Source organism: Cupressus sempervirens, chromosome 9 (assembly GCF_028749045.1).
Source record: "Cupressus sempervirens isolate cs-2001-9-10 chromosome 9, ASM2874904v1, whole genome shotgun sequence".
Taxonomy (NCBI): Eukaryota; Viridiplantae; Streptophyta; class Pinopsida; order Cupressales; family Cupressaceae; genus Cupressus; species Cupressus sempervirens.
Window position 1 is genome coordinate 500464226 of NC_143126.1, and position 11377 is coordinate 500475602.

Consider the following 11377-nt stretch of genomic DNA (forward strand, 5'->3'; position numbering starts at 1 on the left):
TATTTTACTCAACTTTCTTAATCTTTGTATAATGTGATGTTGAAGTTAATGAATGCAAATATGATTAAACTTCCTCCTATCAAACCAATTGACCCTTCCAAGCCCATTCCTCGATTCTTTGATCCTAAGGCTTTTGTCAATATCATCATCAAACTGGTCATGATACTGAGAAGTGTTATTCTTTAAAGCATACCACTCAAGACCTTATTGATTCTAATGCTATATTTGTATCATAGTAACGAGACTTGCCGTGAGTCGGGCAAGTCGTCCGAGTCAGCGAGTCAAGTTACCTCAACTAGATCAAAATGACCCATGACCCTGGCTCAACGGGTCAACTGAGCTGACTCGCCTGACTCAGCTGGGAGACTCGGCTGACTCATTTGACTCAGCTGATTTTTAATTTTTTTTCCTTTGTAGTTACGTAATCGATGTATGTTATGTATGTGATCAAATTACCTTTTATTTAATGATGTTATTGTCTTTAATCTTTATTTAATAATGGGTGCATGGAATTAATTTAAATCCAAATAAATCTCTAAATTTGAAGCGTTTTATCACTTTTCCAAGTCACAAGCGAGTCTGAGCTGGGTCACAAGTCGAGTTACCCTTGCTGAGTCTAAGCCGGGTCCGAGTCTCATTACTTTGACTTGTATCAAGGAAAAAAATCAGTTGCACCTCCTTATCAAAAATTGCAAATATACACTCATCCTTTCCCATCTCATTTCACCAACAATATTGACTAATCTTCTTCTATACAAATTGATTATGATGAGAAAGATGAAGGTGCTAATCTTGTTGTCAATCACGTTGATCATGTCCAACCTTCTTCTCAACCTAAGCCTAGGCCTAAACCTTAATCCCAACCTTGTATTACCTTTAGCCCTACTGAAACAATTAAGGCATCCACTGATCCTTCTTACATTGTTGCTAGGATCAATCGTCTACTCTACCGTGGTACCCTTATTGATCCCACTTGCATGGTAAATGTGATAACCGAAGAGCATCTTTATAGTAAAAAATTGCAGAGAGATTTTTATGATAAATTTGATGTCTGCGTTCCAACTTCCAATGGTTTTTCATTATCCTTTCCACGGTTCCATTTTCTCTCCTGTGGAACTTTGTGGTTAAATTGTGGATACTACTTTCATTGTCATTCCTACTTCTGATCAATTTCAAGTCAAACTTGGTCTTTCTTTTCTTACTTCTATGAAAACCATGGATGTTCCTATTTATAAATGTCGTAAATTCCTGCATAATGGAGAAATCATGGCTATCAACCATAGTCTTTGTTTTACCTTATGTACCTCGAGACTTTGTGATGCTTGATGTTCATTGGTCTTCTTTGCCTCAACCACCTACACTACATCCTAATCATTTCTACCACTTGTATCAAACTTTTAAGATTCAAAAGATTTGCGAAGTTAGTAAATTGAAGGATGAATCTGGTCGTGGTCTTCTTCCTACACCATCCATTCCTCTTATTGCTTATGTTCATCCTATTTTTGCTATCTCTCAACCTACTATAGTTTCGTCAGTTCTTCCTCTTAAAGAAGAAAAGGACCCAATGTTGATTGATCCTATGTCACCTCAAATCTCTAGTAAGATCAAACATAATTGGCGTGCCTGTGATCGTCATTTCAAGCGTCAAGCTAGAGCCCGTGAATATACGTCTCAAAACATTTTTTCACCTCATACATCTCATATTTCATTTTCCTTTGACCATCCCATGACTAGGCCTATGGAGGAAGTAAATATCAACAGAAGTTAAAATGAATAAGCATTATTATTCTATTTGTATCTTGGATTATATTATGATTAATCTTGATGAATTAGATACTCTTGATGATGATGTTATTCATACTAACAATGATAGTCATGCTAGTGATTTTGACAATACATATGAAACTATTGATATTAATCATGATTTACCAGTTATCCTTTCACAATAGTTATCTATCACTCCTAAAAATGAGCATGGTGACCTACCTTCACATCATGGTCCTTGTTTGGAACTTGCTATTGTTCTTTCTGTTGTGCTTGATGTTGGTTTTCTTGCAAGTTGCCTACCTTCCCTAGACACTACAAAATGAGATAGTGGGGCAGGCGATATGCTTGATTAGCTTCTCTTGTATGGTGGATTTTTTTGTGTTTTCTTATTGTAATGTGCTCCCCCCTTGATGTGCTACATGTTATGTCTTGTTTATGTTTCTTTAACTGACCCTTTTTGCTCCGTTTGCACAAGCTGATAAAGGAATGACAAATGTTGTTACAATTTTTCTATTTATATCTCACGTCTTAAGTATGTTGTACATATGTCCTTGTTTGTAAATATGCCTTTGTGATTGTTTGCTTGGGATAATGCAAAACAATAGCAACTATTCTTTTTGGTATCCATGATGTGGCCCAAAATGACTCTTCTTTGTAAATCTTATTTGTCTTTCTTCTATTGTGTTGCTACTTCCTTTGGGGAATGATGATATTTCATTTTGAATAATATTATCATATGATCATGCTGACCCAAGAGTTGGTAAATCCCTCTCATGCTTTATCTTTTTGTTATGTGCTTATTTCCTTGACTTCATTCTTGGGGGCATGTTATAGTGTAGACGCCTCTAGTAGATGCAAGCTCACTCCATTAAAGCTATTGCTCTTGTTAAGTCACTTACAATAGCTCTAATGTGGGGGCATACACTCTGCTCACAGTTTTTGTACACACACACTATTATTGATGCTACTTGACATTTGGATTCCTTATGGACATACAATCCTTGAGGACTGATCCCTCTTGGTTCTCGATCCCTTATAGACATACAAGCCTTAAGGCCTAATAACTCTTATCGGACCCCTTTGTGGATATAAAATTCTGTAGGGTAGGTCTTAGATGGATTGACTAGCATGACACACAAACCTTGCTAGACTATCAATGCCATCTTTTGCGATGTTTTTCTTTGTGTGGTTCACAGTAAGACATATAATCTTACTAGGCATATTGCTCACACTTCCCTTTCTTTGTGTGGTTCACAGTGAGACATACAAATCTTAATACAAATCTCACCTTGAAGTTTGTGCCCTCCTAGAATGGGTCACCTAGGGGTGACCTATACCCTGGAGGGCGCTTTTCGGGGGATGTGGGCCTAATGCAACATTTCTTTATTCTTTCCCACCTTGTGGAGTCGACTACCTGATATTATAACTCTAAGTTACTATAAAAGGGAGTCTTCTCCTTTCATTTTGACATCTATTATTATTCAACCACACTGCATCCATCAATTGCAAGACAACTACAAGCTCTCAAGCCTTTAAGATATTGTGCATTCAAGGAGTTCAAGCAAGAAAGCATTTTCATCCATCAAGCATTGAAGTATTTCCTTCCATAGATCCAGTTCCTTTGTCAAAATGAAGCAAAAGAGTTGATCATCAAGGGAGGAGATCAACATCTTTCCTTTCTTCTTCTTTCTATTATCTATGATCCATGATCCATGATTCATGACAAGAGGATCTACTGCATAAGTGGAGACATCCAACATTCTTCTATATTTCAACATACATACAAGCAAGTGAACATCTTTGGGGATACCGGATTCAAATCCATTCATACAGGTTCAACAAGAAAGGTGAACAATTAATATTTCTCTTGTTTTACATACTTTATTCATTTCGAAGTTAATTCTTGAAAGCGGTCTTGACCAAGACAAGCCCCCTTCCCCTAGCAATCCTTCCCTTTTCTACAACTATTTCTTGATAGCAGTTTTTAATTGTAGCATGGCCAATGAATTTCTTTCTATAACATTTTCCATAAAAAATGAATTGTGGTGGGACATAGTTCTTTTGCATAGAGATACTCTATATGGCATCTCTCATTCCATGTTTTATTTCTCTTCTGATGTTTTTGTTTCCTATCATTTTGAACATCAAATCTTCTGTTCAAGTCTTCTACGCTTTGAATATATCTAGCATGATTTACATATGGCTAAAATGAATTTCACTTTCAGATACTATCCAGTGAACTTGTAAGTGGAAATGATTTTCTACACGCCTTTTGTATACCTGACATTGACATTGGAACATGTATCTTGCAGGAGAGGGGATTACCACAGCGCCTTACATCAAAGATCTCAAGCTTGGTATCCAGTATTTACAAAATATAATATAGCCTTGAATAAGTCAGAACAGATTCTTTAATTTAAGAATGACATGTCAGATAGTTCAATAACTCCCATTCAAATTAAAATAACTGGTTATGGAGGCAGCTGATTTTCCCGATGTAGATATGGGATGATCACTTGTCAATTTGTCCCTCTAACTATCAGCTTTCATAGATTTCTGTTTCAACAAATGAATCTGAACAATAATAAAGAATGACTTCCAAGTTTTTGTACAAAGGTTGTTATTTATATGAACTTCACTCTTTACCGTATTATTTTTTGCTAAGCTGCTCGGCCTGATAGATTTCAATTAATAAACCCACTGAGTCTTTCACTATCAGTCATTCCATTCAATAAGTAGTCATTTCATCATTGGTTAATGGTTTTGCTTATTTGCAAATTGCACTGGAAATGGGTGGGGGATTGTTGAAAAGATTGGAAACTCCAATTGATCAGGGTTCTGAGAACAGGAAAATTTATTTGGCTAATACAAGCCAATAAATCATTCATCTTTGAAAGCTCTTGATTATTTCGAATGGAAATTTGTATAAGTTTTCTAATCTATTTATTTATTTTTCCTTTGAATGTCGAACAATTTTTAATATAAAACATAACATAAAAATATGAAAGCCATTTTTGAACTGACATCAAGCCTTAGAGAAATGTCCAGGTTTTGAAAACTGAAAATTTGTAATTTTTTTAACAGAGTTTCTCTATCCTCTGAATATTGGCCAATTTATTTAGGAGAAAAAACATTTCAAAGCTAAATCGGTAGACATATTTGTCACTTCAAATTTATCTCTAAAATCAACCCTGTTTGCCTGAAGAGCACTGACAACCATGTTAATAGTTGGAGAGATTGCAATTATTTTTTCAATTTTCTTCTACATTTGAGAGGGGTAACTCCCTCGTATGATAGGGGTATTTGTAGGTTCGATGTACTTTTAATCTAAAAGTACATAAAGGAGAAAAAATCCAAAAAATAATAGATAATAGAAACACCAATAGTGGACATAAAATTCCCATTTGAGATTTATAACCGGCAATGATTGCAAAGGGTTTTTAGCACAAAACATGTTTGAACACGCAATGATAAAGTAAGGTTTATGAATTTCAACATAAAGAGGAAACAAGTTATCTTATCACATTCAAACAAAGGTACTAGGATATGATTATGTTTCATTGATTGCATGTCATTTGAATCAAGAACCAATGGATTTCATAAATTCACAAAGATATTACCAACTTACCATAGGAGAAGATTGTGACACATCTAGACATACAAGCGAAATGCATTCTTGATTCTCTTTTTAAAAAAGTACCTAGTTCAAAAGCTTTGAATACAAATTGTCAAGCCAAAAGTTTTGATACAATATTTTTTGAAAATTCTCCAAAATTTCCCCTCTATCATTGTCTCCTTTACATTGAAAAGCCTTGTATTTATGGGCTCACGTTGATAACCAACCTATAACCACTTAGAATAATCACCTATGTAACTACTTTGGATTATTGCCTAGGGTGATCACCTAAGATACTTAGGTAGAATAACTACTTAGTACAACTACCTAAAATAATTACTTAATTATTGTTGCCCCACTTTTCACCCTATATCCATTTTGCAAAAGTGAAGATTTTTGTGTCTTAGTTTGGTCTAGGTATGTCTGGGTCTAGGTTTTCCCCTTAGGAGAAAAGAGTTTCCATCGGATTTTCCATCTTTCCCTTCTCCCACATTTTATGGCCGGGTGGGTTTTCCTTGATGTTGTGAGGCTATGGGTAGCTTAGTACCTAATTCGATGAAGATTCTTGCAATTCGTAAAGTTATTCACAAAGCTGAACTTGTTCGTGGCTTATCATGTTTTTCCTGTGAAAGAATGAAGGTTGCGGAAAATTGAACATCGCCTTCTCCTAGGCGGGTTTCAAACCCATGAAGGTGATTTCTTGCAAAGCTTAACAAATGAGGCTTACACATTGAGGTAAGAAGATAATAAGTTGCTTTATGGAAAATTCCCATTTTCATTACAGTTTTCTGCCTTGGAAAACATTTGGGATTCATCATGATGCTCAGAATCATCCTTAGTGTAAAACCCAATAATGACTTCTCCTTGGGGGGCTTTCGACCAATGAAGTCCATTTTCCGCCAAAGGCAATTGTGAAGGAAAGAGACATGGAAGTGCACCCCCTCCCCCCCCCTTCGACTTTCGCAGCCCTTTCATGATTTTTCGAACACAAAGGAAATGTTAACTTAGAAGATAAAGTGTAAATAAAACTTGGGCGGAAAAATAGAAATCGCCTTCTCCTTGGCAGGTTTTCAACTCATGAGGGCGATTTTCCGCATTCATAAAGAAATCAACTTTATAAGCAGATTGGGCTCATGAGTTACACACAACATATCTTAAGATGTTAGTGGAAACAATCTAACCATTGTTAGAAAGGTATACTGAGCAGAATCCGGCTAGGCGGATATTTCCTTACAGAGTACTCTGTTCTTAATTCTCTGAAACTGAATGGAAAAGGGAAAGGTAAGTATGAAAGAAAAGAAAGTTACAGCTGGGCCAACGGAAACAATGAAAAGACATCGAAATGTCCGTTAGAAGCTCCTGCATTTACTGATTCAATGGATTTATCCTTTAATTCATTCGTGTGGCGCAGATCTTGAAGATTAACGGATGAATTAAGATTTCTATATAGAGGGAAACATAACAGTTTTTTAAACTACCGCTTTTTCTTGAACTATTATGCTATTAAATTGCACAACGCTTTCAAATCTTCTGTGCTTGCGAATTCAATTCTTGGTGCCTCATCTAAATTCAAAGTTTTAATTTACTTCATTCTCAAATAGAATGGCAACTAGATTTGTGGGGTTTGATGGGCTAAATGGGATTAAGTCCACATTGCAGAACTTCACAGATACTTCACTCCGCTTTTATGACATGCAAGATTTCCAAAGGAGGCCAAGGTCATAACCGATTCATCCTATAACCGAGAAGCTCCGAGGAAGTGGACTAGTAGAGGCAGCTAGTTTCCCGGTGGCAGTCCAAGCTCCAAAATTGATTTATGAATGCATAAATCACTACAATCCAGGTACTAGACAAATTCTGCTACCTAATCATACAGTACTAATCTCCATTGATAGGCAAACTGTGATGAATTGCCTCTGAGTCCTAGAATGAGAGGAGTTTTCAGAATTGACAATAGGAGGAACAATCTCTGAGTTCTCCTTGAAGAAGATGGTGTGGAGGAAAGAAAACATGCGATCCTGGTTTCAAAAGCCGCGGGGCGCCAAGAGTAAGGTCCCCAAAACCCTATTTGGTACTGATCTCAAGCCTGAGATTGTAGATATTCTGGTTCTCCTACACAGATTGAAAGGTGAGGTAGAGGCTCTAAATTTTGTTGAACAATATTTCTTTCTGGTACAAATTATTTTTTCAGATACGCAGTATATTGATTGGGCCTATGAGGTAAGTGAGAATCTGTCCAGAGCTCTTAGCGCCGCAAAGTTTTACAACACCTTTTATACGTCTTCCTTTCTGATTATATGCTAGCATCTCTACAGTTGTGGCTGGGCCTTCCAAGAATAGAAAACTTTCCTGATGATGTGAAATGTTATGAGTTCTATCCATGTTTGCAATTGCAAAATAGTTATGCGGAATATGTCACAGTTAATGACGCATTTACAATGAGAATTTGCAGGGAACTCCAAGGATGCCTGGAGAGGAGGTTCAGCTCGGAGGCAATGGCGGTTATTAGTCAGTTCAGGAACTATTTTATCCAGTTCTCATCTTTCTCATATTTGTGTCTTGCAACTTTTGATGGATTCCCCTTGAAGCTGCCCAGGTACCTGAATGACATGATCGTGTTGATAGAGATCGTGAGGCAGTCAATGCAGGTGAATGTGCTAAGTGGAAGCTTGAAGAAGAAAGGGTATGAATTCCCTATGAAGGTTGGAGCTTTCAGTTGTGAGTCTTGCTTCGATGGAAAGAATACACTCAAAGTGTTCGAGATGAAATACAAATTGGAGGCGTATGAGGTCATGAGACCTATGTTTGATCCGAATGGATATGGGAGGGATGTGTTGCAGATTGGAAGTGTGATCAAACACTTTACCACTGTCAAAGACTATTGGGCGGACTGTAAAGATGAACTTGAAAGCCGAGATCATGCTTTCACCAGGCTCACAGTGGAGCAAATTAAAACATATGGTATCAATTTCAATGTTGAAGGATTGGAGGATGATGGACAAAATATGTATAGCAATACATATTTAACTAAGATAAGGAGCATTCCTATTAGTTCGGAGCCTTATGAGGATGCTGAAGAGGATTTAGAGGTTATAATGGCTAGAATCATCAAGAGAACTTGGAAGTGGGTTGAATGGACGGCTAAGAGGAGTCAGAGTAAAGGTACAGCTACTCAAGCCTCCCTAGCAGCTGCAACGCCTTCTTCCTCCCAAAGTGCTACTCTAGGCGTAACAATAGCTACCACTCAAGGACTAGCTCAACCTTCGGGAGGAGGTGATCAAACTCCAAACAAGAGCATTCCCATAGCTAAGACTTATCATGGTGGCTCCCTCCCAGTCATCGGAACCCAAACTGGTGTTGAAGAGAAGAAGAAAAAGGAGCCAAAGGATAGTGCTACCACTCCAGTTCCATTCCCCCATGTCACACCAGTTCCATCTGCTCACATTTCTCTGATTCCTTCTCACCATGTTACTCTAGTTACCTCTCCTCATCATAGCCTTGTTCCGCCAGTAAGTGCTACACTTTTGCAACCGAGTGGCCCTCCAATACAGATAGTGTATTTGGGAGATGGAAAGAGCAGTAGTAGTGAGTCTATTGAATCTGATGAGGCAACAAAGAAAACTCCAGAGGTAGATAAAGGCCAGAGCTCTTCAAAGTTCATTTCTCAAGATTCAAAGAATCCCTTCTCTTCAACTGTGGTGAGAATTACTCTAGCTAAGAAGATGTTTAGTATAGAATCACTTGGGATAGCCTCCAAAGTGATAGGCACTAATTCCTAGTTGGAGGATACTCTGGAAAGGAAGAGGAAAAGGAAAGATGAAAGCGTTCCCACCAAAGACACTGTATCTCTTGCACTTCATTCTAGATCTACATTAATCAAGGTAAAGAAGTAGAAAAGTCTAACTATACTTGGGCAAGATCTAGAAATAGGGCACTTGACAATGGAGATAGCCAAGCCCAACAAAGGAGGAAGGATTGAAGATATGATTGCTGATGATTTTACTCTACACTTGGTGGACCTTGGAGAGGCCAGGCATGACACCAAGGTTGGTTTGTGGAAGTCAACCAACGAGGTGATTGAAGGACAATTAGAAATTCTAAAGTTGTCAAAGACTAGAATGAAGGTTGAGATAGAAGAATTGAACAGGGTCATCAGACAATTGGTTACTCCATTGGCAACTATCTACAAAGTATCAGTAACCAAAAATCCTACTACTGTTGAGGTTCAGGCCCTCATCTCTCAACTTTAGGAAGATAGGCACTTTGGCCAAATTGGTAAAGAATGGATTGAGAAGCTCAAATCAGAAGGAGTTGCTATTATAGAACAAATTGGTAATGTTATCCTAAGATTGGAAACGGAGAAGGATAACATCTTATCAAATAGCAATACTCTGGTCGGAGAAAGGACAAAGTGTGATGATTGTGTCTCCCTTTTGAAGATGATCATTCATATGAAGGCAAAAGAAGTTGTTGTGTTAATTCCTTGTAACTTTGACAAGATAAGTATTCTGATTTTGAGATCAATCAGATCTAGATGCATGAGTTCCCTTAAGTATTGGTCACTAGAACATATTATTCCCTCTAGATAGATTGGAATCTTCCTTGTGGCTTTTATAAGCCTTCTTATTTACTAATGTGGTTAGTTAGTTACTAACCATTAGTAACTCTTGGAATGGGCACCAATCCTGAGGAAACAATTTTGTTGGTAAGTAGGCCAACCTAGAGAGGGACATGTCCATTCAATGAACATACCCCTTGAGTTAGGTATAAGGGAGGGTTAGATTGCAGATTAGAAGACACACCGAAATCTATAAGTCTTCTCTTCTAGCAATCTACCCAAATAGAATTGTTAGAGGATTGTAAACATTTGTAGAAGATCCGTGAAATTAACATGTTGAAGCAAAAATCTTGCCAAAGGGAGACGAACCTCTGTTTGAGCAGCCTCAGAGCATGCAGTTCAAGACAGAAATGATCCTGTCAGCAGAAAAGGGACTCAAAGAAACAGAGGATAAAGTGAAGAAGACTCAAGACAGAGGATTTGAACTCATGATTGGGCTACATACAAAATCACAAACTAGTGGCCAAGGAAAAGCACTCATCGGGATAAATGTCATGAAGGAGAACTTCTCCAAATTCTTGGATAGTCTATTTGGTGTATCTTCCAATGGTCAAAATAGAGTTGCAGAACTCCAAACACTCAACGGATGCATACACGTGGTCACAGAGGAGCTACCAAATCAATTGAATGATGTGAAGGAGTTCGCTAGAGAACATTCCAAATGGCTCTTGAGATACACCAACATACACATGCCTAAGCATGAAGAACTCATCCCAATCATAGTCACCGCTAAGGCCTATAGAGCGAAAGTAGAAAAAGGGAAGAAGTCGAAGTGATTCACATTTTGCCCCCCTTTTTGCTTTCTTATGTAATTATTGTAATACAAAAAACTGGTGTCTTGCCATTTGTCATTTTTGAGAAGATGAACCAATTGAATTTCTATTGTAATGGTCATCTTAAAATCATATATGTACGAAATTGAAAGATTAATAAAAGGTCGGCAAATTTTTGGTGTGAAATACTTGATGTTACAGAGACAATTGAATGGTATTTTGATATCAATTATTTTCTGTTCCATTTCTGTTAGTTATAGTTTTATGCTTTCTCTTTTGTCTAGATTGAAGCAAGGGAAGAACAAAGTTTTGCTCCTCTATTTCAAAGCAGTGAATGAATGTGATAAGTAGTGTCATTGCATGTTCAAAGAGAGATCCTTAAAGCATTTTCTCCTATTAAGCTAACTATAGTTCAAATTAAAATTAACTTAATAAAGTTCAGTATTATTAATCATGTTATTAGGCTTTATGAGTTCATAAGATGTGTGGATTCATAAACTTAATGAATTCTTCAGAAATCTTTTTTGCTTGAGTTAGATTCTGTTTAGGTTTGGCTTGGTTTATCTCTCCTATTCTCAGGTCAAGAACATACCCCCATTTTAG

At 37.2% G+C, this 11377-nt stretch overlaps 1 protein-coding gene across 23 annotated transcripts in view; it reads left to right on the forward strand.

Moving 5' to 3' along the window:
- Positions 1-4382, forward strand: part of LOC149539519 (phytyl ester synthase 2, chloroplastic-like) — a 205677-nt gene extending 201295 nt beyond the window's left edge. For all 23 annotated transcript variants that reach the window (XM_089800755.1, XM_089800758.1, XM_089800769.1 and 20 more), the window contains one exon: positions 4080-4382. In XM_089800755.1, coding sequence (XP_089656881.1) covers positions 4080-4148 — 69 coding nt within the window. In that variant the 3' untranslated portion in view covers positions 4149-4382. The remainder of the gene's footprint in view (positions 1-4079) is intronic.
- The last annotated feature ends 6995 nt before the right edge of the window (positions 4383-11377 follow it).